A 26183-nucleotide genomic window follows, 5' to 3' on the forward strand; every position below is an offset into this window, starting at 1 on the left:
TACAGATGTCTGTACATCTTATTAAGTGTATAGAGACAAATTATTAAGCGTATAGATATAATTTGTACAAAACCATTACTATACAGGTATCTGAAACCCTAAGAATTAAACAAATTACACAAATTACATCTTTACACTTAATAAGATGTACAGACATATGTATACTTAATAATGTGTACGGACATATGTAAATTTAATAATGTGTACAGACATATGTACACTTAAAAATATTTACGGATACAAAATTTGTAAAAAATATTCAACATTATCAAATAAAATCATCAAACAAAATGCATATCAAATTATAAAGAAAAAATAGGTTTTTATACATTTTTAAAATTTTAGAAAACAAATTTTAATTAGCATTTTATTTTTAAGATTGTAGAAAGCATATATTTCAAAAAAAAAAAAATCAGAGACTCAATAGCATGTGTTGTAAATATGAAATATTATTGAGGGTTGAAAAGTCTTGTGAACAGTAAATATAGTAAAAAAATGTGGAATTTGTTAATTGTAAATAGTGATTGTACTACTTTTACAAGAAAAATACTGAGGTTAATTTGTACAAAACCACAGAATCTTCCATCTAATATTTTATTTCAAAAATAAATTAAAATTAAATTAAAAAGTAAACCAAATTAAGGAAACAAATTCTGTATACTTTTAATTAAGGAAAGATAAATATTGGCTTGGTTTAGATTTTTAAACTTAGAATAAAATTATGTCAGTTTGGATTTACAAATGAAGTGGTTAGGGTTTAGATTTTACAATTAAAACGAAATTATATGTCGGTTTGGGTTTACAAATGAGGTGGTTAGGGTTTAGATTTTACAATTAGAACGAAATTATATGTCGGTTTGGGTTCACAAATGAGATAGTTAGGGTTTAGATTTTACAAGTAAAACAAAATAATATGTCGGTTTGGGTTCACAAATGAGATGTTAGGATTTAGATTTCACAATTAGAACGAAATTATATGTCGGTTTGGGTTCACAAATAAGATGGTTAGGGTTTAGATTTTATAAGTAGAACGAAATTATATACGGTTTGGGTTTACAAATGAGATGGTTAGAGTTTAGATTTTATATATGTCGGTTTGGGTTTATTAAAGTGCGGTTTAAGTTTTTTAATTTTATAATAATATATACAGATTTTATTGCCTTATTTTATTAGGGGGTGAATGGAGAGGTTCACCCCTAGGGGTGAACGTAAGTATTGTTCCTTCTACAATCATGTTTTGAAAAATGTCTAAAAACCAAATATCTCATTTTTTTGGGGCAAGGAATTTTAATGTATTTTTTATGTAGTGTGTTTTTGGCATTAGTTCTCTTTTGACTAGAGTTATCAATTAGTTCCAAAAAAAAGGGAAAAAAAAGAAGTAAATTGCTTTGTATTCTCAGAATTAGATCTGACTCATGTTGTTTCGTGACGACTCTACGACTACGACGGCAACAAGGGTTTCTCGTGTAACAAGGATCAAAATAGCAACATCATAATTACTAAGACCATCTTTATCGGTATATCAGATAGGGTGTTCTTGGGCTTTTTTTATTTGAAAAAAATTAAAAAGTGGGCTTAGATCATAAAAACTGATCTTATTTGAGAACTGTTTTTTGTGTTGTTCTTATGCGACGTGGCATTGTCTCATTGAAAACAATTTTTGCAACGGAGAAAACTTTTCATTCCTCATTTTGTTCGATATCGTGACAAACTCCTTGTGAATTTGGAAGAAATTTGTTCCAAAATTCAGTTGCAAATGGAGGAGAATGATTTAACTTTTGGTGACCTCCGACTGTTCGAACCGTTACTCACCACCTCCACCGACGGCTGATCTCAACGGCGACTCTGGTTCAGGTAATTGTGACTCGTCTCCTTCCGATGGCGAATTGATTTTTTTTCTGGGTTATCGTTGAATGAGGAGGTTTACGCTACGGTTTCTGGGTTATCGTTGAATTGATCCACCGACGGCGGATCTCAACGTTCGTTGTCTCCGGAGGATGCGGCTAAGGAAGAAGAGGTTTACGCTACGGTTGTTAAGTTGGAGGAAGTTCACGAGGGATACGAGAAGCTCTTGAGGGATTTGGAGGAGGAGCTTTGTAGGGTTTATGGTTTGGCTGTTGATGAGTCGTTGAACGGTGGGGATGAAGTGAATGAGGAGGTTTTAGCTGTGATTAAGGGAGCTGAAGATGGTGGAGTCGTTGAAAGGATTGATCTTTCTAATCGTCAGCTTAAGCTTATTCCTGATGCTTTAGGGAAGATCGTTGGTTTGGTTTCCTTGGATCTCTCTCGCAATAATCTCAAGGTATTGTCCCCCGAGACTTTGATTCGTTTCTACATGAATCTTGGTGTGTTTAGTTTTGAAAAATTTGGTCTTTTTGCTGTAACTTATAATAATCTCGATTAGAGCTTCAATGGCGTCATGAATCTAGACTAGTTCTCTGATTGGTAGAGGTTGTGTTCTGTGAAGGGTTACATAATGGGTTTGCTTGTTTCTCAGATACAAAATTTTCCTGCATTAGGACCACATATATTGTGCCTATTGACATCTACTTTGTTACTTCCTGAATAGAGTTAAATTGTAATGTTTGTTTTGTTTAAAGCTCATTGATGAAGATATGCCTGAAGTGCCTAAGACAGAGCTCGTTCCTGAAGAACCTGATAAATTGGATCTCCCTGATGTGCCAACAAAAGCATCGATCGCTTCCAATGCAGAAAACACTCCAACAAAGAGAAAAGGTTTTTGTAATGTTTGTACAAGTAATAATTGCTTCACACAAAGAATCTTAAACTCAGACATGCTTTCTGTGGTTGCAGTTCTTGAAGAACCTTTGGAAGTTTGATTTAGAAGTGAAGAATCTGATCGACTACTACATAGCCATGGGTTTATATAAATCATTCTTTGGAAACTTTTGCTTCTGGGCTAATGAAAGCTCCTTTGTGTATTCTCTTCTTACTTCTGCAGCTTGTAAAGTATTGGTTGAACTCTGAAATGTTTTGGTTGTTTATGAACTCATCTCAGAGTCTTTGACCTGAACATATGAAAGTTTGAATGACGTTAACACTTAGTGGGATCATAGAATTTTGTTTTTCTTCTGAGTTCAATCAAAGCTACAAATTCTTCTACAATAGGATGTCACTTTTGTTATCAAATTTTCAAAACTCAAAAATATAAAATTCGAAATTGAATTTGAATCAAACCTTATGAATTTGAATATTATATTATTAAATCTTATGATCTTAAATATGTTCTCCCTATAACTAACTTTTCAGCAAAAGTTCTTAACAACTGATCTTAGATTATTTTCCTAATATATTTAATCTAAGAACACAAAAAAAAGTTATCCCTTTAAAGATGCCCTAAAAGGTTTAATTTGTTACAAAATCTCCACTTGAAGATGCCATGCTGGATCTTGCACTTATTCTCGATCTTAGATGTAAGACGGAGAAATAATTTCAAGAATATTAATTCCAAAAAGCACGAACTTGTTTTACTCATGTTTTATATACCTAATAATACGTTAAAATCCATTAGTATTATTGCTTAGCAGTCGACTGTGTTGTACTTTATCAAATACATAATTGTATCATAGCAGATTTCACGAATACACTAAAAATATATATATATTATATAGAAATACGAAGACACTAAAAATATGTATATTAATCAAAAATATAATCATTCGTAGCCGAGGAGAGACTTCTATATTGAGATTCTGCAGATAATTTGGAAAAAAAAACGTGCTGTTTCTTGCACTTCCAACAAATGAGAGACCTAAAAACATGCAGTAGCAAGAAGTAGATCTCTTTGTGTCGAGGCAAGAATCATAATACACATCTACAAATGCTTGAATTTGAAGTTCAGCTTAATTTAGAGGAGTAAAACAAACCTTGCCGAATGGTGCTTTTGATGTTGTGTTGAATCTTGTAGGCAGCCTTTAAATGAGCATGGCGAAAAGCCTATAAATATTGGCTGAGTTTGTTTACAGCAAAGATAATATCAAGACGAGTGATCAGCATATATACATTACTGTTCCACTGTCTATAGGCTTTACCATCAACCAAATCTCCACCAGTATACTTTGAAAATTTAATAATAGGATTCATAGGAACATTAGAGGGTTTGCAGCCTAAGGTCATGTGCATTGATAATACGAATATGATCTCTCTGATCTAGGGGTGTCAATCGAGCGCCCGCCCGGTCCAAAACCCGTAAAGCCCGCATATGTTTAAGCCCGTCCCGGCTCTATCCAAAATATTTTCGAGCCTATATTTCAAAACCCGAATCTGGCCCTAACATGATAATTACAAGACTTTTTTGAGCTTTTTTAGGCTTATCTTACAGATCAAAAATTTAAACTAATAAACCTTAAAAAAGTGGTGTTTAGAGGTACACTATAAAACAAATCAATCAAAATTGTAATAATTCATCTATATTCACTACAACCAACTTAATTTAAAAGAAAAGTTTAAAACTAAATAAAACTTTTATACTTTAACCAAATAAAACAATATATAATTCATATAAAATATCATAAATAAAAATTTTAAAAGTACAGTATTATGTAAGGTTATTAATTAAATATGAAAACTATGATTAGAGTTTTAAACTTTATTTACAATAAATCATTAATCAATTATTGCAATCAAACAAAAGTGTTAACAAAAAAGTACAAATGTATTTGTTAAAGGGTTTTTTGGGCTGGTACAAGTCCGGTCGGACAAAGCCCAAAAAACCCTATAGTCCGAATGGGCTGAGCCTGAAAGGCTCGATTTTTTCTAAACATATATATTTAAGCTTTAGCCCGGTATTTTTCAGGGTTGAGCCGGGCCAGCCCGCAGGCTTTGGGCCTAATGGACCTAAACATATACTCTATCTTATATCTCATTTAGCTACTTACCTAAGTTGAGGAGGTAAAAAGGTAACCTAAGTTGAGTAGCTAAAAAGGTAAGTAAAAGAAGTACTAACTGCTTAATTACCTTATTTTTTTTTATTTAATCACTTTTTTGTTTCCAAACATTTGGTAACAAGATATGAATCCAAAAATGTCTATAACATACCCTTCCCGCACGTTTTGTACCAATGTTTCTTAAAAACTGGATAGGCGACCTCCCTTGCCGAGACCAAATTAGGTTAAAAACCCAAATTTTGATTTGAACTGTTAAAACCGACTACGATTATATAATTGTGTATGGTATAAACAAAACTGAAACAAATACACGTACAAAACAAGGGAAACAATTACACGTCCGGCGAAAGTTGGAAGAATGACGAGAGCCGGCAAAAAAAAAGTTGGAAGATTGACGAGGCGGAAGTGCGATCTTCCACCGAAGATAGCCACGAGAATTCCGATAGCATCTGTGAGAGCGGTGCGATCCACATGCAAATTAAAGAGGAGAGCCCTTATTTCTATTGGGCGGCGTCAGTCAAAAGTTGGAAGAAGAATGATGAGGACGAGTGTTTGCGATCTTCCACTAGATTTGGTAGGGGAGAAGATACTCACGAGGGTTCCGATAACATCTCTGGGATCTGTGAGATCCACTTGCAAATTATGGAACGCTCTAACTAAAGATTGGGTTTTGGGTAAAGCTTCAGCGCCAAGGCAGCATTTTTTAGGGTTTATGACGATGGATTCGAAGGTTTGTTCAGTTAGATCTTATCTCTGCCGCAGCAGCAAGGACAAAGAAGAAGAAGAAGACTTGATTGATATATCTATAAAACAGGTCGGTTTGCTTAATCAAGTGGAGATATCTAAAGTGTATCACTGCGAAGGCTTACTGTTATGCGTAGCTAAGGACAACTCGAGGCTGGTGGTTTGGAACCCTTATTTGGGGCAAACAAAGTGGATCGGACCCAGAATAGATTTCCACGGGCTAGACAGCTATGCTCTCGGATACGACATCGACGGTAAGCACAAGATCTTGAGGTTTTTTGATATTTTCGAAGAACGCCCTTCCATGTACGAAATCTACGACTTAAGCTCTAGTTCATGGAGGGTTCTCGAGGTCACTCCGGACTGGGATGTAGATCCTTCTCAAGGCGGTGTCTCTGTGAAGGGAAATACCTACTTTTTTGCTCGTGAGTCAACACTAGCACCTGGCTTCTCTGGTGGAGAGTACCAGGAAAATGGAGATGTAATGATAGATTACTCTGAGCTTAAAGATTTCTTGCTCTGTTTTGATTTTACAAGAGAGATATTTGGACCGCGTCTGCCTCTTCCGTTTCACACTCGTGGTTTAGATACTGTGACCCTCTCATGTGTTAGAGAAGAGCAGCTCGCTGTGCTATATCACGAAGAGAGTGGCCATGATACGTTATGTAACATAGTTCATATTTGGGTAACAACTAGGATTGAGCCAAACTCTGTGTCCTGGAGCAAGTTTCTGAACGTGGAAATGAGACCATTCTCACTCACTGGTGTTCGGTTTGACGAAGAAACTGGTGGGACCTTCTTCATTGACGAGGAAGAGAGAGTCGCTGTGGTGTTCGACATAGACGGGTACCTATCCAGGGGGCCCAACCACACAGCTTTTATCATTAGAGAAGACGGATACTTCAAATCTCTGAGTCTCGGAGTAGCTCCCAGAGTCGCTGAACCTAGTCACATATCCGGGTATGTCCCAGAGGTTTATTGTCCCCCGCTTTTGTGCTCTTCTTCTTATCATCCAAGTCTCGTGCAACTCAACTAAAAAGGAAAGAAAGAAAGAAAGAGATGTATGTTTAGTTTTTGTTTCTTGCATTTTCTCATCAGACTGCTAGTTATCAGATCGGTTCTCTGCTTCGTTTCTATCATATCAGCTAATAATAAGTAAACAAAAACGATTTCGGCTTTAATTTCCATTATCTTTCTACCATTTTTCAATCCTCTTGTGTCAAACTTATTCTTCTTGTCCTGGTTGAAGTTTCTCTCTTTTCTACTGATAAATTTATCAAGGAATGTTCACTTTTTTCACCTGCAAGGTAATATGGAGTAAACACAAATTGTCGCTTTGCATACGAATCTGATCTCTCGCTGATTTTATCTCATTTATTAGTTATTACCTTAGTAGAGGAGCTGAAAAGGTAAGTGAAAGAAGTTCTAGCTGCTTACCGTATTTTTTTTTTAATTTAATACAGTAACTTCTTATTTTTTTCAAACATTTGGGAACAAAAATATGAATCCAAAACAGGTGAAACATGAACCCTAATTTTCTATTGTGCGGCGGCGTCCGGCGAAAGTTGGAAGAATGACGAGGCGAAAGTGCGATCTTCCACCGAAGAAAGCCACGAGGATTCCGATAGCATCTGTGAGAGCGGTGCGATCCACATGCACATTAAAAAGGAGAACCCTAATTTCTATTGGGCGTCGTCAGTCAAAAGTTGGGAATATGAAGAGAGCCGGAAAAAAATTGATGAGGAAAAGTGTTTGCGATCTTCCGGACTTGGTAGGGGGGAAAATACTCACGAGGGTTCCGATAACATCTGAGAGCTGTGAGAACCACTTGCAAATTATGGAAGGCTTTAACCAATGATTGGGTTTTGGGTAAAGCGTCAGCAGCAAGGCAGCAGTTTTTGGGGTTTATGACGATGGATTCAAAGGTTTGTTCACTAAGATTCCATCTCTGCCGCTGCAACAAGGACAAGGAAGAAGAAGACTTGATTGATATATCTATAAAACAGGTCGGTTTGCTTAATCAAGTGGAGATATCTAAAGTGTATCACTGCTACGGCTTATTGTTATGCGTCGTCAAGGACAACTCGAGGCTGTTGGTTTGGAACCCTTATTTGGGGCAAACAAAATGGATCGGATCCAGAACGGATTTCCACAGGACAGACAGGTATGCTCTCGGATACGACATGAACCGTAACCACAAAATCTTAAGGTTTTTGGATTCTTTTGAAATCTACGACTTTAGCTCTAATTCATGGAGGGTTCTCGACGTCACTCCTGACTGGGATATAGATCCTTTTCAAGGCGGTGTCTCTGTCAAGGGAAATACCTACTTTTTTGATCATGAGTCAACACTGGAAAACGATGACTCTGCGATTGAAGATTTCTTGCTCTGTTTTGATTTTACAAGAGAGATATTTGGACCGCGTCTGCCTCTTCCGTTTCACACTTCCGGTTTAGAAGACACCGTGACCCTCTCATGTGTTAGAGAAGAGCAGCTCGCTGTCTATATCAGGAGGAGGAGGGTTATGGTGTTCCATGATGTAAGGTAGTTCACATTTGGGTTACAACTAGGATTGAGCCCAACTCTGTGTCCTGGACAAAGTTTTTGACTGTGGAAATGAAACCATTCGCCCGCACTGGTGTTCGCTTTGACCATTATACGGGTGGGACCTTCTTCATTGACGAGGAACAGGAAGTCGCTGTGGTGTTCGATCTAGACGGATACTTCACACCTGTGACCACTCGTCACCACACAGCTTTTATCATTAGAGAAGACGGATACTTCAAACCTGTGACTCTTGGAGTCGCTCCCAAAATCGCTGAACCAGGTTTTTATTGTCCCCCGCTTGTGTGCTCTTCCTCTTATCATCCAAGTCTCGTGCAACTCAACCAACCACGCTAAAAGGATAGAAAGAAAGAGATGTTTAGTTTTTGTTTCTTGCATTTTCTCATCAGACTGCTATAATCAAAATTCCCTATTAGTTTCGTTTCTATATACCAGCTATATAATATAAGTAAAAGATTTCATTTCGGCTTTTGTCATGTATCTTTCTACTCTTTTTAATTGCTCGTTACTTGTTCTTGTCATGGGTCAAGTTTCTTTCTTTTCTTTTCTGCTTTTTGTTTCTTGCATGGTAAGTACTAAGTACAGGAATAGGTTGTGATCCTTCTCAACTTTTCTCGTGTAAGAAAAGAAAAAATCAAGCTTCCAACTAGTAGTTTACTACTTATATTACTTTTAGTAGTTGTCTGTTTTTGCGTTTACTGAAAGGAAAGCCAGTAAGTGATCTCTGATCTTCACTCATGTATGTTATATGTTTCCAACACCACTATGAATACTATCGAGCCTTTTCAGGTCCGTCCTGAAGTGAAATCAAGTATTATATATACACATTCCAGGTTGCTGCTGAGCTAGGAACCAAATAAAAACTGAAAGTCCCGTTGGAGGAAAAGCAACACTAACCAAGTTACAGGTGTGGAGAAGATGGTAGCACATTTGAACAAGCCTGTGTACGTTTACAATAACGATTCTTTTGTTGCTGCATTTCCGGGTCTAGAGACTCGGATCACTTGTGGTATCGACATCCCACAGGTTCGGTCTAATGGCATTTTGAGAATACAGAAGAAGAACTTAATTGGCATCAATTTTGAATAGTATCAGCCTTTTTTGCAGCAATGAATTTGGCATCAAAGTTAATTACCTTGTTCCATGAAATACAATAAACCTCCTTATCTCCCCATACAATCCCAACCTCCAGGTTCTTCTGATATATGGTGGTGGTCAGTTACTCTATAGCCGCCAGGGTAGGATATATAACAGATGTACTTGGATTCGTTTATGCAATTGGAACTATACATTTCTGAGAGCTGGTTACATTGCTTGATTAGTAATGTTTTTGGTTTGAAAAACACTAGTAATTCATAAGTATGCTGTATTTTGCTGTTTTTATTTTTATTATTAGGTGTAAATTAATAACTTATAGCACTATTGTATCAAAGAAATTTAATTATTGAAATCTAGATGCCAAGGAAAAATGGGAAGAAACTGATTTTCTTAAATTGAATATATTTCTCAACATAAGAAAAAATACGAAACCTAATAACATATATCATACTGTAATTGTCAAAACAAAATAATGAGACAAAGCCCTAATTTTTATTGCGTAGCTTCTTTTGAACAGTTGGAAAAATAATGAGAGCCGGAAAAAGAAAAGTTGGAAGAAGAATGACGAGGACGAGGATCTGCGATCTTCCACTGGATTTGGTAGGGGGAAACATACTCACGAGGGTTCCGATAACATCTCTGGGAGCTGTGAGAACCACTTGCAAACTATGGAACACTTTAACCAAAGATTGGGTTTTGGGTGAAGCTTCAGCGCCAAGGCAACAGTTTTTAGGGTTTATGACGATGAATTCAAAGGTTTGTTCAGTTAGATTCCATAGCAGAAAGGAAAAAGAAGAAGAAGGAGAAGACTTGGCTATAAAGCAGGTAGAATTGCTTAATCAAGTGGAGATATCAAAAGTGCATCACTGCGACGGCTTACTGTTATGCGTCGCTGAGGACAAGTCGAGGCTGCTGGTTTGGAACCCTTATTTGGGGCAAACAAAGTGGATCAGTCCCAGAAATAGTGTCCACTGGCTATACAGCTATGCTTTCGGATACGACATCAACCGTAACCACAAAAATTTTGAGGTTTGTGGAAATATTTTCCATTCCATATTCAAAACACGTTTCCAGGTACGAAATCTACCAGTTGAGCTCTAATTCATGGAGGGATCTCGAGGTCCATCGCGATTTGAAAATACAAATTAATTATGGCGCGTCTGTGAAGGGAAATACCTACTTTTTTGCTCAAGAGGATGAAGGTGGAGAGAAAACGGATCTTGAAGATTTCTTGATCTGTTTTGATTTTACAACAGAGACATTTGGTCCGCGTCTGCCTCTTCCGTTTCACTCTGGTATCGACGAGACTGTGACTTTGTCTAGTGTTAGAGACGAGCAGCTCGTGGTGCTATATCATAATGATGAGGCTGATTATGATGGTGATCAGATTAGCACAGTTGAGTTTTGGCTTACAACTAGGATTGATCCCAACTCTGTTTCCTGGACAAAGTTTTTGACTGTGGAAATGAGAACATTCGACCTCACTGGTCTTCGCTTTAACCATTATACGGGTGGGACCTTCTTCATTGACGAGGAACAGGAAGTCGCTGTGGTGTTCGATCTAGACAGACACTTCTTCACACCTGTGACCACTCGTTACCAGACAGCTTTTATCAGTGGAGAAGACGGATACTTCAAAGCTGTGACTCTTGGAGTCGCTCCCAATCTCAGGGACCCTCGTCCCCCGGTTGTGTGCTCTTCTTCTTACCTTCCGAGTTTGGTGCAAGTCAACCAGTAGCTTAAAAGGAAAGTTAGAAATGTTTAGTTTTTGTTTCTTTCATACCCTCAAGACTGCGCTAGTTTAGTTATTGTCAGATCAGTTTTAAGTTTCGTTTCTAGATTGTATCCAGCTAAATATAATAAGTAAAACGATTTTAGCTTTTTCATTATCTTTCTACCCTTTTTTGTTCTTGTCATGGACCATGCTTGAAGTTTCGTTCTTTTCGTCAATGCATGAGATGGTTAAGTTAACTTATTTGTTTCAGTCTAGTAGTCAATCGTTCTATAGCCACTTTGCAAGATAATCCATGACTTCATACCATGCAGTAAAGTTCATCAGTGGGAAATGTATATTAAACATGTTAAAAGTACATTGTAATTCACTTATAATGATGATTTTTTTTCTAATATCATCCCGGTTAAATCTTAGTTGCATACTGCATACAATATTTTTGATGATATAGAGTTATAGACTGGTTCAACAAATTCAGTTAAAACCGGCTGATATTTTTTTTAAGATAATTAATGGTCAAACGCAATTGTTAGCAATCACAAACGCAAACGCTGTCGTGGAATCCCGATCGTTTTATTGACTCTCCAGCGTATATCATCAGCAGCAGCCTTTGCTCCTCCTCCTCCATCCGCCTCCTCTTTCTTCTTCCATCGTCGGCATCTTCTCATAGCGCAGACATGTCTAACCGACGCTCGAATCGGCATGACGAGAATCCAAGATACGTTCCCAAGGGTCATCAGCAGCAGCAGCAGAAATTTATACCCAAACCAATGAATCCAACTCCTACCTCTAATTCTACTCCTTTCCCCGTTTCTCTCTCTTCTTCGCTTAGGCAATCAGATTCCTCCACCGCGAGTTCCAGAGTCTCCGCTTCGGGTGGTAGTAGGGTTAGGATTGGGGATCAGGGACAGTTGGTTGCTCAAGGCGGTGGCAGTTTCGTCAATTACTTGCCGCAGGATGAGGCTGTAGCTGCTGGTCTCGGCTCCGATGATGGAGGTTTGGATCCAGTTGAGTCTCAGCGAGTGGTCGATCTCCTCAATAGAGAGCTCTCAAGGCTCCTTAAGCTCAATCCTAGAGATTTTTGGCGAGAAGGTCATTGTTCTTCCCTGAGTTTTTAACTATATTTTTGTTTGATAGGTTTTGGGCTGAATTGGCTTCTCTTGATTGATGATGACAGTGGCTAGTGATGCATCGTTGCATGATTTTCTGGATAGCTTCCTGCAGTTTAGGAGCAGATGGTATGATTTCCCTTTTCATGGTGTCAAGGGGATTGTTGCTGGTGTAATTGTTGGAGAAGTCGAGTTATGTCGCCGTGTTTTCATGGTCTTGTATAGAATGTGAGTCGCTACTTGTTTCATAACCAACCTCATGGATGTTCTTTACCATTTATTTATGTCAGACTAGTCTTACTGTGAAACTTTGAACCTCTAGTCGAAGATGGTCTTTATTTTTTTTTTGATTCTTTGGTCTTGTGAGTTGAGGAGTATGTATATTGGTTGTGGCAGATCGTCCAATAAGGATCCCGGTGCTCGAGCTTCTGATAGCCTCAGTCTGAGAGATCATGAAGGTGGCCTTTTGCTCTTTTTTTATGCTAATTCCATTCAGTTGTTGGTAGTTTTTTCATTTCATTCTGAAAATTAAATGAACAATAGAATGAAAGATTGACATGCCTCAGTGTTTATATTCTGTAGTTCCTCTCTGTTACTAATTTTTAGGTTAGAATTATTTTGTGCCTCATCCTCGGTGGAAGCTGCTTTTTCCTAATCCAAACTGAAGTATGATTTACTATAATTCTTTTCTTACCAAGTCCCTGGTACTAATATATCATCCAGAGTTTAAGTAAATTTTCCATTGTTCACTCAGAAGTATAGTTAGAAGTAAGGACAGTTGAAGGGGATATGACTCTTGTGATTATTGTCAAATAGTCATTTTTTTTTTTTTTAACTCAGGCTAAGATTCCTGTACATATTTAGATTCTGGATAAGCTTTACGAGTCTTATGTGTAGAAGTTGTACTTAGATTGGTCGACATTTGGTGCTCAGGCGTGTAATCGATTGTAAACGTTTGTTTCTCAATATATGGTAGGTAACTGATTAAAGCTGGTTAGTCTAGGGCAGAGTTAAATAGAGCTTGCACCAGAATATGTGGTTCTTAAATATATTAGGATCGATGTAAGAATCAGGTAGTGAGAGGAGTCCACCCATTGATCAAGACTTCTCAGGATGAATTGAATTCATCATTGCAGTAAACTAGAGTTGTTGTTTCTGTTTCTTAATAGTTTTCTTCTATTTTTCTTTTTCTTTTCGTTGTGCCTGATATGTTTTGTAGGAATTTTTAGAACTTGTTTTCTAGCTTACAGGTGTTCACTAGTTTTGTTTGTAGTTCTCTTGCAGGACAAGAAGTTACTGGACTTGCCAAAATTATTGGATATTTGCGCTATATATGGACATGAGAATGCAGAACTCACAAAATCTTTAGTAAGTCGTTATGAAATTAACTTCGTCCAAAGAGTTAAGATAATTTGTTTTTATCTCTGTGCATCAATTGGCTAGGATTGATTCTCTTTTTCTGGTATTTGACATCCTGGGATTCCCAATTGTTGATTGGATAAGAAATATTCTTTTGCTAATCTAACTGTACATTTTCCCAGATTGAAAATGCTGTGAAATCACAAAATTGGATTCCTGAAAGTTTGAATATGATGCTGTCTCATTTCTTGGGCATCCTGCACACAATGCATCACCGTTGCACCTCATCTTTGGAGGTATGTTATATGAGTTGATTTCAAAACTCCACTTTGAGATAAACTAGTAAAATTAAAGGTGTATATATATGTGCGCACACACATATATATTAAGTTTACTTCCCGAGTGTTGATTGATCTGTTAATTCTTGTTTTAATTTTTATTATCCGGCTTTCCCTGGATCGATATATCTATTTTTGTATCTGCAGACCTTAGTATCAAGTGAAGACCATGGACATAAACAACTCCATTCAGACCTTTTGGAGGTGAATTTCCGTCCCTTTTTAATTTATTAATTTCTCTGTTGTGTGTTTGCTTCTGTAGACACTTGAGACTAGTAACATTTTCTTTTTTAGTTCTTCAAGGGTTAGTTTAAAAGTACAAAGAGTAATTATTTAAAACGTGATGATACATGAGACCTTTGTGTAGATCTTTTCCAAGATATCTATCTAAGGCCTGATAAGGTTTTCTTTGTTACATTGGACATACATATAGCTAATTATTCTAGGTTAAGGAAAGATAGAGCTTGCTCTATGAATGGCGTTAACATATATCTCTCTTTTAATATACTGTATTTCATCTTTAGTTTTTTTCTTTCACATGAATACGTAAGCATGTAGACACAATTGCATGCACAAAACGCAAGTATGCACACACTTAACATACTCAACTATTCAAAATATAGCAAGTTTCTTCTCTTGTTGAAATTTATAACAAGAACACCGGACTTTGCTTGTTATAGTGTGTGGGCATGTAATGCATCTGTGCTAATGTCTTTTTTATGTGATTAGGTTATGGACTTCATTAATGATGGAGTTGTTTCTTTGGATGCTTTTATTTCTGCTTATACACCAGCTGTTATAATCTTAGCATGCCCTGTTGAGACAAGGTATGCACCATTTTCTATCTAATCTTTCAGTTTCTTGTGAGGGTAGTATCTACGAATCTTGTCTATCGCACAAGATTAGTTGACATAAATCATCTGTAAGTGGATTTGTATTTAATTCCACTATGGGAGTCTCATGATTGATGAAAAACAGTATTAATAGTGGCATGTTGGTTGCTATAGTGATCTATATTTGGCTTGCTTTGGATTTGTTTTTATCGTAACATAAATCCATCTGTGCAGTTATGGGAGCGATGAAGTTCTTCGCAGCCTTGTTCTGTTGCATGATTCGTTGCTTCCATCACTTCATCATGGCTTTCAGGTCTTGTTCAAGGATGGAGACCATGATTCTCTTTCAGATATATCAACGAGTTTAAACATGTTATCAACAAGGATAGGAAGTTTATGTTGGAACATATTAGATAATTGTTATCTCAGCAATGATGTGTTCAATCACGAAACTTCAATTCCAGCTGTCACAAAGATGTTCCCGTCAAGAGTAGAGGACCCTATGGTGAGGGCAGATATATTGATTCAAACATTCAGGGAGATCAGTGGACTTTCTGAGCAGTCAGTGGATAGCAAGAACCGATTACTCCAAAAGCTTGAGAAGAATTACAGAATAATTGACAGACTTAGGAGTTTACAGACTGCAGGTATTTGCTTCCAGAATTTGGTTCTGCCCAGCTGTTACCTGATTTTCCATGTCACAGTCGGTTCTTGTCTTTTGTATGTATGGTCTGTTAGGATAGATTGTGTATATTACTGAAGATGAAATAAGCAACGCATTATCTCCACTGTTTGCTAGTGAAATCAATGTGAAATTTTGTGCAAAACCTAGTTCTTTGTTTCTTATTGCCATGAGTTATAAGCAGTTTGCTACTGGCTTCCATGCAGGATGGCTATCAATGGAAGATGAGCAGCTTCAGTATTTGTCCATGATCATGTTGCATTCTGCAGACACTTTCTCTATGAAGGAGTCGCCGCTTCTTCTAACTGATGGTGGAAACACCAAAGATCTAATGGATGAGAGTGCTGTAGTTATGCAATCCAAGATCAGTCAGATAAAAGACATATTCCCTGATTATGGGAACGGTTTCTTAGCTGCATGTCTTGAAGCCTATAACCAGAATCCAGAAGAAGTTATACAGAGGATTCTTGAGGGAACACTCCATGAGGATTTGCAGCGGTTGGATACCTCACTGGAGACGATGCCACAACCTAAAACTGCTCCAACTCTTAGAAGCAAAGACAAAGGGAAAGGAAAGCTCATTGAATCTGACACTAGTAGCTCTGCTATTTACACAGGGCAACCAATCACACGTCCTTCACTTCCAGCTTCATCAGCCTCATCTACAGCGGTTGGTAGATTTGTCAGAAAGCCAAAGGATGATATTCCAAGCTACAAAATTCTCGATGCTAGAAAAGAATCCGACAGAGAGAGGAACGCAGCCCTACTTGCGCAATACGAATACGACGATGAATACGATGATTCTTTTGATGATCTGGGATTGAGTGTTGCGGAATCAGGTACAGAAGAAAGCGGGGCGTTTAATAACAGAGCTGGCTCAGCTGGATCGGAGCCCTCTGATGCTCCAAAGTGGGGTAGCAAAAAGAATCCTCAATTCTATGTGAAAGATGGTAAGAACTACAGTTACAAAGTGGCAGGCGCAGTTGCGGTGGCAAACGCAAACGAAGCTTCACTGATAAATGAAGCTGAGGGAGATAAGATACTTGGGTTGGGGCGTGGGGGAAACATCCCTCTCGGAGCGGTAAGAAAGCTGACAGAGTATCAGGGACAGAGAGATGAGAAGGGTCAGCCTAATGTGAATGCGAACACAGGAGATGGAAGAGAGAATGGGAGAAGCTCGAGAGGGGGAAGGGGAAGGGGAAGAGGAAGAGGAATGGGGAACAGAGAGCATCAACCGCAAGAGAAGAGTTATGAGAATAATAATAACAACTCAGAGGTTAGTACAGAGGCGGAGAATGGAGGAGGAAGGGGTCGAGGAAGGGGACGAGGAAGAGGAGGAGGTGGTGGAGGGAGAAATCATAATCATAAAGATAGAGCTATGAAAAAACACATTGCTAGTGTTTCTGGTTTTTAGAGATAAACACAAAACGTTTTAGTGGGTCTCCTTTTTACATTTTTTTTTCTGGTTTGGAAACGGGAGAGAAAAGAAACTTAATATTTTACAAAAATCAAATACTTCATTTTGATTGTAATGCTTGTTTCTGGTAATTAAAAAGAAAAAAAACTTAGTTAATATCCTTATTATTCCCTTTTGGTTAAACAAAGTTAATCTTTGATTTATATACGCAACAGTATATAAATCACTCGCAATTTCCACACATTGTATTGTATGATCTTTCTTGTTCTTCGCTTTTAAAAAAAGTGAAGTTCTTTCGTTTAGTTAGCGACAGAAGGTGTTAATTAGTTTAGTAATAGATGTAAGTTGTAATAATGAAAAGTGCAGAAATATATATGTGCATACATTAAATAATAAGAAGGGATTTATTTAATTTTGTGGTAGATAATGACTAGTGATAAATGAATCTACAATCAACAACTACACTGTTCGTGAGGTCTACGTACCACACGAGAAACTTGATAATAGTATGTATATTTATCCACGTGATTCATATATATATATATATATAAAGAGATTCTTTTTCTTTTCTTTTATTTGCAAAATACAAAAAGATAAGGAATAATAGAAAGAAAAAAGACAAATCCTAACCTAAGTAGAAAATATATTAATTTAACGCGTGTGAGCTAATTTGATTTGGATTAGGGAGCTTAATAGAGTACGCCCTTATATATATAAATTAAGGAACACACATTCGATGCCCTACCTACTTAAACATAAGAAAAATAACAGCAGAGAGAGACGTAAATAAATTACACCAAAACAAAACAAAAAAAAAAAAGCTTACGAGAAATATAGTATAGGATTTTCGTTCATTGAAATTCAGAAGAGAAAGATGCCGAAATCCTACAAGAGAAACACGAGCCGTTCGACGAAATTAGAATCGGCTTTAATACCATCAATACCACTCTCTGCGTTTCTTCGTGCAAAAGAACTTGGTACGTACATACATAATTTTTTATGATGTAACTGTAAGAGTAGCTTATATACCCTTAATGTTGTTTATCTAGAACATAACTTTTTATGATGTAACTGTAAGAGGAGCTTATACTTGATGTTGTTAGTCTAGAACGCTGATTAAAACTAACACCATAATAAGAAACTGGGATATTAATATATATGAGTCACGTCGGTAGAGGTAGGGATCGGAGGGTGAAAAGAAGGGACACGTGGAAGAGGATATTCTAAAGATGTGAATGAGATTTGATTCTTTGGTCCGATTTCATCACCACCACCGAGTTAAAGAAGAAGGAAGGAAGAAGAGTCTTCCTTCCTTTGTCTCTATTATATATCATCACTTTGCATCCCTACGTTTCTCGACGAAAGTCTCAAACTCTTCTCTCGACCTCTTCCTCTCCTCTCTCTTACCCAAAGAAAAAACCTTAAAAGCGCCGATTCTTTAATGGATATATCGCCTCTACGATCTTATTCCTCCTCTTCATCTTCAAGACTTTTATTGCTCTTCTTTTGTCGTTTTCGTGCTTCGATCCCTTCTTCTTCTAATCTTGTTTCCCATCCTTGTTCTAGTTTTCAGTTTCTCTTATAATTCCTTTTTTGATTCCCATCCTTTTTCTACTAATTTTCGCAAAGTATATTGAATTTAGCCAACCGCAGACAAGATAATCATGGGGAGGAGTAAGTTTCAATTTTCTGAATCGTAATTTGGGATGTAGTTCAATTTCCACCTTGGTTTGTTTGTTTGATTGTTTTAGGGTTCTTCAATTAGGTTTCAATTTGATTCGTGTTTCGTCTCTGATTATACCCAATATTTTTTATTAGCTTTATAAAATCTCTGATATAATTTTTTGTTGTTTTCAGAATCACAGCGTAATAAGAACGCGACAATGTTTGATAGTGATGATGATACAAGTAGTGTAAGCTCTTCCTCCACCATGCCATCATCTGAGAGAGTCTTGAATGATGATGTCACTGTTCACAAAGATGCTTTGTTGGATCAATCCCTTGATGCTCTCTACGAGAAGAGGTTTCTTTTCTTTCTTTCTGTTTTCTTTCTTTATAAGTGCTTTGCTTCATCTTTTTTGGTTGCAAAACTTATATATATGGATTCCGTTTCTGGATTTGAAGGAGTTCAACGAGAGAGCAAGCTTTGGCTTCCATTGTTGATGCATTTAACAGCGACTTGCAGCATGAGTTTGTCGAAAACAAGTAATTATCTTCGACAAACTCAAATATTGGTTTGCAGCATGAGTTTGCAGCATGAATTAACTGTGTGGTTTAGTATTTATGACACCTGTTTCTTCTTAATGATGGCAGGTTTGCGACTTTATTGCATCAGTGTTTACACTGCGTTAAGAAAGGGTCTACCAAGGAGACCGCATTAGCTTCTCATGTTATTGGTAAGTCTCTTGAGTAATAATAGGCGACTCGCAAATCATCTTCATCAATTTATTTTTTAATCGAGTCATATTAACAGCTGATCGTGGTGTGTGTTTGCAGGGTTGCTAGCATTAACTGTTGGACTTGGGGATCAAGCTAAAGAGGTTTTGGAAGAATCTGTTACTCCTCTTTCTCAAGCCCTTAAATCTGGTCGTGAAATCTTGAAAATAACTTCGGTATGCATTATTTATTCCATCACAGCTTTCTCAATAAGGTTCATCATTGATTTACACTTGTTGATATCCTGCCATTTTTATTGTAGGTACTCGAGTGTTTAGCAATCATAACCTTTGTTGGTGGGGCTGATCCAGAGCAAACCGAGAAATCGATGCAGATTATCTGGCAAATGATCCACCCCAAACTAGGGTCTAATGTATGCATCTTACCTTTTTCTTATATCAATTTGGTTTATTAAGAACGTAGGTTATTTCGTCTAAAGTATTAAGTAGGCTCACCTGTGTTACTTGGCGTTTTGTAGGTTGTGGCAACCAAACCTTCACCTGCTGTAATAAGTGCTGTTGTCTCTTCCTGGGCATTTCTGCTCACAACTGTTGATCGCTGGACACTAGGTCCTAAAATTTGGCAAGAGTAAGTGGAGCGTTGGGCTTTCTTTCGATGTAGTCCTTTATATTCATATATATATAAACTAATTAGCTATTAATGTCGTTACAGGACCGTAGCTTATCTCTCTACATTGTTGGAAAAGGATGACCGATCTGTACGTATAGCTGCTGGTGAAGCTCTTGCGGTGATTTTTGAGTTGGGAACTCTAGAGAAGTTCTCTGCCGAAGCCAAAGGGTCTGCTAATGGAACACTGAAAGAAGGAACTGTTTCTCAGGAGTCATTGATGCACATGCATGGCTTGAAGGCTAAAGTCACTAAGCAAGTTAGAGAGCTCTCTGCAGAGGCAGGTGGTAAAGGTTCTGCGAAGAAAGATCTCAACACCCAACGAAATTTGTTCAAAGATCTTGTTGAATTTCTTGAGGTATACCTTCACCTTTTCTCCTGATGAGGTTTAAGTTTGACTCTTCTGGTCGGATTTTTTATAAGATATGTTTTATTTATGATTAGGATGGATACGCTCCTGAAACCTCGACAAAAGTGGGAGGGGACTATTTAGAGACGTCAACGTGGTATCAGATGATTCAGTTGAATTATTTGAAACATTTCCTTGGGGGTGGTTTTATTAAGCATATGCAGGTCTGTTTTCTTATTTGCCCTTTCTTTTCTAGTGTTGACTCTCTGAAGTTTTCTTTTTCTAATAAAGCTGACACTCTGCTCTTTCAAACAATTTGGTTATCAGGAGAATGAATTCCTTCATGATGTATTTAGTTTCACTCCAAAGAAGATTGGTGGAGGAAAGATGACTAATGATGAAAAGGTATGTTTCTCGGATCTTCTAGAAATATGCACTTTATGGCCGTATGCCATTACAAAAAATCAGTGTTAACGAAACTGGATTTTGCGATTATTTTGTTGCAGAGGTTGTTTAAATCACCAAACTCAGCTCTCAACAAAGCAAGAACGCAGTTCCTGACCAAGCAGAGGATGTTAGCTAAGGTAATATAAATTCTGGCTTGATCATCTTCTCTGGAAGCATTTTGTACTTGTACAGAAAAAATATGAAAGTGTCTTTTGTTTCTTGTTATGCAGAATATGAACATTGGGCATTACGCAGCGACAGAAACGATGGAGGAATGATCTTTACAGTTGACTTTGAAGCTTTGCAAACTCATCTGCTGCTCTTGGAGAGTGTTGTTGTATCATTACACTTATTTTTGTTACATGTTTTTTAGTCATTGGTCCCCTCATTACACTTTGGAATCTCTTTTCATTATAACAATTTTCGACTCTCGAGTGTTATTCAATAGTCTTTGATGTTATAGAGCCATTGACCAATTGTATTTTACTTGAATTGTCTCTGAATAATCCAAATTGGGTTCCAATTTCTTCTGAGTGTTAGGTTATATAGATATTTAACCTGTCACCTGTGTTGTTGGCAAACAATATTGTCACGTTTCACTTTTTCATCAGTAAAGGTATACAATCGATAGAAGAACAGAAGAAAACAAGTTTCACAACATTAATATTTACGAAGCAAATGCTCCAAATCACTTGATACATTTGATGGAAAAGAAAAAAAAAAAAGCACTGTAACTAGTTTCCAAGGCCATCTTGGGGATATTAAACTTCCAAAGGCCGGAGAAAAAATTGGTGCCTTTCAAAGTTTCAAAGCCATAGGTGCCACAGGTGCGGCAGAAGGAATCACATTATATATAATGTGGAGGCCGTGGAGCTTAGTGTGAACCAACAGGGATCATCTTCAAGGCAGCGGCAACAGGCATGCCAAGGAACCCTAGCACGATGCTAACCAACCATTGTCCCCAATTTAGTGGTGTTGTATCTGCAAATGTACCCAGTAGCTCGATTATGATTACTTGGAACACTACTGTACACATTAGAACCACAACGAATACGTAGTTCTTTAGTATCCCCTTGAACACGTCAATCTTCTCCATTTCCCTCGAGCTGATCTCATTGAATACCTGAAAAAGATAATATGTGATGAGAAACGTGGATATGGGTCATATTTTTTTTTAAGAGATGTGGGAAGTTTACCTGGCAGAAGACAAAGGTGTTGAAAATAAGGGTATTGAGTGTTAGATCAGAGCCAGGGCCATCAAGACCAAACATTGTCTTTCCCTTTGTTTGAAGACACCATATGATGACAAGCTGGTATAGTGACTGACCGAGGATGTTCCTCCACATTACATTACTTATGAAGTTTCCTTTCCTTCCCACTGGAGATCTCTTCATCAGATCGTCCTGTGGTGGTTCAGTCGCTAGCGCAAGAGCTCCAAGTGTGTCCATTATCATGTTAACCCATAGTAGTTGGACAGCTGTCAGAGGTGCATTTCCTGATACCCACAGTAGTGATCAATGTCATAGAGAAGTTAGTTGCAATCCTGAGGACATTAGTCTCTTTGAACAAGAGAAAAAGAAATGTGGATCTGGAACTTACCAGTGAGGCAGGCTGATAAGAAGTTGACTATAAGAGCCACAACGTTTACTGTCAGCTGGAACTGGACAAATTTCTGAATGTTTATGTACACAGAACGGCCCCATTTGGCTACTGTGACAATTGTCGAGAAGTTGTCATCTAGGATAATCACATCAGCACTCTCTTTGGCCACCTACGAAAATTGGAAAATAGAGTATGTAAATGCTGTTCTGATATGAGAACCCAGACTCGAAAGCTAATTGAGTGTTAGATTTTCTCATAAACCAAATAATGAAACAGGGAAAATGAAGACTGAGTACACACCTCAGTTCCAGAAATGCCCATTGCGAGTCCAATATCAGCTTCATGAAGTGCTGGGGCATCATTTGTTCCATCACCTGTCACTGCAACGACTTCCTGAAACATTGTACGGAGGAGTCTGACCAAAGTATGCTTATCCATGGGCGACGATCGTGCCATCACCTGCAAGAAGGAAATTATACTTGAATCCCTTGTACAAGATATGAACTACCAACACAGACTGCATAAATAATCCAACACAAGTACTTGTGTTTGGCAGACAATCACCTGCAATTTTGGGATTAGCTTGAGCAGTTCCTCATCACTTTTCTCCCTGAATTCAGGACCTTCGATAGCTATGCCATCATCAGTCAATATGCCACACTCCCTGGCTATGGCCTTTGCAGTAGTAAGGTTATCACCAGTCACCATTCTGACAGTGATTCCAGCAGATTTACAAATTGCAACAGACTCTTTGACACCAGGGCGGACAGGGTCTTTGATGCCCACAATACCTATACAAGTGTATCCTCCACTTGGAATAGGAGCTCCTAAGGAGAATTCATCACCAATTTCAATATAAGCGAGGCAAAGAGTTCGAAGTGCTTCACTAGCAAATTCCTCAATTATGTTCTTTAGGTGACTGGTAGATTCTTCATCAAGAGGAACAACTTCACCATCTTTGTTGACGTACTTATCACAAGAATCTAAAACTATCTCTGAAGCACCCTTACAGTGTGCCCGGAATTGTCCTTCAGGCAGTTCAATAACAACTCCCATTCTTTTCTTTGTAGAGTTGAAGGGCTCAACTTTCACAACATTTGAGGCTTGTCTTACTTCTTGGAAGTCCCCACCGAGTGACAACCCAAATTCTAACAGAGCAGTTTCTGTGGGTGTTCCCAGTATCTCGGTTTTGTTTCCTTTGCCCACAACAATCTCACCACCAGTGTTAGTAAATATAGATTGCAGTAGAAGTTTAACAGCAGACTCAGGGATACTAGAGGCAAATTTCATAGCAGCATCAGAACCATTAACCTCTTTGGCTTGTTCACAGATGCAGGCTTTTACAACGGTCATGTGATTTGTTGTAAGAGTTCCAGTCTTGTCACTACAAATAGTTGTTGCAGATCCCATTGTCTCACAAGCAGCTAGATTGCGCACTAGCGCTTTGTCATTCATCATCTTTTTCATGGCAAAAGCAAGACTTAATGTCACAGCCAACGGCAGACCCTCTGGGACTGCAACCACAACAATTGTTACAGCAACAGCGAAACATTCAAGCATCGCCATCAATTCATCACCAGTCCAGATCCAGTGAGAATTCTCTAGGCGCTTCTTATTAGCCAATCCTTGAACCAAAACAGCAAACGTAATGACAGCAAAAAATAGACCAATTTTACCAATGACGGTTGCCACACCATTTAGTTTTACTTGCAAAGGTGTCTCATCATCGCCACCTTCACTTAGTGTAGCCATCAGTTTACCCCATTGAGTCCTCATTCCAACTGTAGTTACCAACATTTTGAAAGATCCATCCTGAACCTTGGTACCAGAGAGAAGAAAGGGGTGTTCGACACTGACACTAACCGGTTCACTTTCTCCAGTCAAGCTCGATTCATTTATCAGAACAGAAAACCCTGAGATAAAAAGCCCATCAGCGGGAACCTGATCTCCAATGCCAAGGTGAACAATATCTCCAGGTAGTAGATCATAGATTGAGATTTTTTGCCTCAGTTTGTCTCTGGTAACCTGAACCACAATCTTCTTCTTCTCTGCATCCAGGTCCTTGAATTGCAGGGATTGCCTATAATCACTAGTGGCAGTAACAAACACGACAAGCAGAATACTCGCCACTATACCGAGTCCGTCATGGGCACCAATTGGCCACCCTTCCATCAGTATTCCCACTATAAGCGATACGAAAGCACAGGCAGCTAGAATCATGAGAGTGGTATCCTGAAGGGCTTCCCAAACAAATAACCAAAAGCCACGAGAGGGGCTTTCTGTGAATTGGTTGATTCCATAAATTTCTTTTCTTACACTCAGCAGGTCTTCAGATGTATCAATCCCACTAGTAACAGACGTGGAGAGTTTATCTGTGAGGCCCTCAGTACCACCATGAATTTTCAGCTTTTTTACATCGTGGCCTTCAACAATTGATCCCAACTCTTCAGGACAAATCTCAAACCCTGCTTGTCTTACTTCTTCAGGTACAATGTACTCACTGGACAACTTTAAGCCTGTAGCATGCAATAACTTCGTTAAGGTTTTAACCAAAAAAAAAAAAATCTTCTCGTTAAGGAAAGCAAATACACATATTGAATAACATTAGAGAGTAGTTTACTAGTTTATTCTCACAATTAATGAACTGGAGTGCAGCTTGCGAAACTAAGACCGCCACTCGAAATTTTTCCTGCGTTCATAAGGTTGACAAAGGAAAACGGTATTAGAACAAAGGAAAAAAAATGAACAGTAAGCATTTATACGTTTGAAATGGGTTGAATTTGAAGAACCAAAGGTCACTATACAAAAAGAGTGTCATGTTTGTTTGCTACTTATTTCATACATAATTTTGATTGGTAACTCAAGAAGACTCCCGCAGATAAGGTCAAAGGTAGACACTCCAGAACGTTAACCTAATGTAATCTCAGTCATGCCTAGTGAGTAGTGATAACGATTCCACACCTGAGGATAAGTAACTAGGAAAAAAAACTCTAAAACAACCTCTCTTACAGATCCCATCCAAGATCAAAACAAGAAGATGTAGATTTCAAGTGAATCAACCAATAACAAAAAAGAACTCGGAATGCGTTTGAATCAAGAGATCACTTAGATCTCCAACAGTATACAAGCACTGACTATTATCAGTAGTAGCAAAACTCGGGGAAGAAAAGAAGCGAACCTGATTTGAACGGCGAATCGCCTCAGCCTCGGAACGCTTGGAAAGATTAGCGGTAAATCTGAATCTCCTCTTAGGATTCTTGACGATCCAGCAGAGCTTCCTCCAACGCTGCAACGCCTCATCGGAAGAGTTCTTCGGCTTCACATCACCGAAGTTTTCGTTCAAGTAGCTCTCCATTTTTTTCAGCAGCTTACACTTACTTCGCAGATAGATTAGAATTAGATTAGATTAGATTTAGAGAAAAGATTCAAGGGATCTAGTGAAATGAGAACGAAGAAGAAGAAGATATTTATATATATATATAGTAAGTTAGTAAACAAGTCACTGGTAAAGGCTTAATGGAGCTTTTTTGGTTTTTTACCTTATAGGTCAAGAGGAAGACGATGCTTTGACGCGTCTTCTCGCACTTAAGTGAGCTTCGACGAAGCTTCCTCTCTGCTAGTCGTTCTGAAATTTCTCATGGCTATGTGTTTTCTCAGAGATGAATTGACTGACTTGGGACTTTTGAGTAGTCAAGAAAGTCAAAGGCTACACTAAACTTTTCTATTTTACTGACTTTACTTTTTATGTTCCAACACTTTAATATTTTCTTTACGATCAGACAACAAACAACTCCTAGAGGACTGACTGTTATGTAGATTTATATTTTACTCTTCAAGAAAATAGTCATCTCTAGTTGCAGGTTTATTATGGTCTTCGCTGAATAAAAAGATTCGTTTTGGTCTTCTAGTCGATCGTTGTTTTATTCGGTTCGTATTG

The 26183-nt window shown here is 37.9% G+C and overlaps 3 protein-coding genes, 1 long non-coding RNA gene and 3 pseudogenes across 6 annotated transcripts; 6 read left to right on the forward strand and 1 right to left on the reverse strand.

Moving 5' to 3' along the window:
* Positions 1-1501: 1501 nt before the first annotated feature.
* LOC104757110 (uncharacterized) lies at positions 1502-3086 on the forward strand. The gene is made up of 3 exons (XR_762369.3): positions 1502-2302; positions 2601-2736; positions 2815-3086. It is a non-coding gene; the product is annotated as an uncharacterized LOC104757110 (long non-coding RNA).
* Positions 3087-5442: 2356 nt separating this feature from the next.
* LOC104759455 (F-box/kelch-repeat protein At1g24800 pseudogene) lies at positions 5443-6687 on the forward strand (annotated as a pseudogene).
* A 493-nt stretch (positions 6688-7180) lies between these two features.
* On the forward strand, positions 7181-8553 carry LOC104759457 (F-box/kelch-repeat protein At1g24800 pseudogene; annotated as a pseudogene).
* A 1320-nt stretch (positions 8554-9873) lies between these two features.
* On the forward strand, positions 9874-11080 carry LOC104759458 (F-box/kelch-repeat protein At1g24800 pseudogene; annotated as a pseudogene).
* A 369-nt stretch (positions 11081-11449) lies between these two features.
* LOC104757111 (uncharacterized) lies at positions 11450-16945 on the forward strand. Of its 2 annotated transcripts, none has more exons than XM_010479827.3 (9): positions 11450-12139; positions 12225-12384; positions 12553-12614; positions 13430-13524; positions 13698-13811; positions 14001-14057; positions 14583-14680; positions 14921-15333; positions 15575-16945. In XM_010479827.3, the coding sequence occupies exons 1-9, from the start codon at positions 11725-11727 to the stop codon at positions 16780-16782; spliced, it is 2622 nt and encodes an 873-aa protein (XP_010478129.2). In that variant the 5' UTR covers positions 11450-11724; the 3' UTR covers positions 16783-16945. The 2 variants fall into 2 exon arrangements, with proteins under 2 accessions (XP_010478129.2, XP_010478130.2); XM_010479828.3 differs by having other exon boundaries at positions 11614-12139; positions 13441-13524.
* A 1020-nt stretch (positions 16946-17965) lies between these two features.
* On the forward strand, positions 17966-21170 carry LOC104759459 (uncharacterized). Its single transcript, XM_087493828.1, has 12 exons — positions 17966-18459; positions 18643-18808; positions 18910-18990; positions 19099-19181; positions 19282-19397; positions 19484-19594; positions 19700-19809; positions 19894-20206; positions 20293-20421; positions 20525-20602; positions 20704-20781; positions 20875-21170. Exons 1-12 carry the CDS (start codon positions 18450-18452, stop codon positions 20920-20922), a joined length of 1323 nt encoding a protein of 440 aa, XP_087349954.1. The 5' UTR covers positions 17966-18449; the 3' UTR covers positions 20923-21170.
* Positions 21171-21217: 47 nt separating this feature from the next.
* On the reverse strand, positions 21218-26125 carry LOC104757112 (calcium-transporting ATPase 1). 2 transcript variants are annotated; one of them, XM_010479830.3, is made up of 8 exons: positions 25786-26125; positions 25425-25623; positions 24881-24935; positions 22811-24762; positions 22547-22705; positions 22244-22415; positions 21841-22139; positions 21218-21767 (listed from the first exon to the last, which is right to left on the reverse strand). In XM_010479830.3, exons 2-8 carry the CDS (start codon positions 25599-25601, stop codon positions 21519-21521), a joined length of 3063 nt encoding a protein of 1020 aa, XP_010478132.1. In that variant the 5' UTR covers positions 25602-25623; positions 25786-26125; the 3' UTR covers positions 21218-21518. The 2 variants fall into 2 exon arrangements, with proteins under 2 accessions (XP_010478132.1, XP_010478133.1); XM_010479831.3 differs by having other exon boundaries at positions 25425-25619; positions 25786-26080.
* Positions 26126-26183: the final 58 nt, after the last annotated feature.

This window comes from Camelina sativa, chromosome 17, assembly GCF_030686135.1.
Source record: "Camelina sativa cultivar CO46 ecotype springtype chromosome 17, ASM3068613v1".
NCBI lineage: Eukaryota > Viridiplantae > Streptophyta > Magnoliopsida > Brassicales > Brassicaceae > Camelina > Camelina sativa.

Bases quoted from the DNA above. Each gene is read 5' to 3' on its own strand.
- LOC104757111 (XM_010479827.3), top strand. From the start codon at position 11,725: ATGTCTAACCGACGCTCGAATCGGCATGACGAGAATCCAAGATACGTT. The intron at 12,385-12,552 runs GTGAGTCGCTAC...TGGTTGTGGCAG, and splicing joins TTCATGGTCTTGTATAGAAT to ATCGTCCAATAAGGATCCCG. The intron at 14,058-14,582 runs GTGAATTTCCGT...TTATGTGATTAG, and splicing joins TCCATTCAGACCTTTTGGAG to GTTATGGACTTCATTAATGA.
- LOC104759459 (XM_087493828.1), top strand. The intron at 19,182-19,281 runs GTAAGTCTCTTG...GTGTGTTTGCAG, and splicing joins ATTAGCTTCTCATGTTATTG to GGTTGCTAGCATTAACTGTT. The intron at 20,422-20,524 runs GTCTGTTTTCTT...TTTGGTTATCAG, and splicing joins GTTTTATTAAGCATATGCAG to GAGAATGAATTCCTTCATGA.
- LOC104757112 (XM_010479830.3), bottom strand. From the start codon at position 25,601: ATGGAGAGCTACTTGAACGAAAACTTCGGTGATGTGAAGCCGAAGAAC. The intron at 24,763-24,880 runs GTGAGAATAAAC...TGCATGCTACAG, and splicing joins TGCACTCCAGTTCATTAATT to GCTTAAAGTTGTCCAGTGAG. The intron at 22,140-22,243 runs GTAAGTTCCAGA...TGTGGGTATCAG, and splicing joins CTTATCAGCCTGCCTCACTG to GAAATGCACCTCTGACAGCT.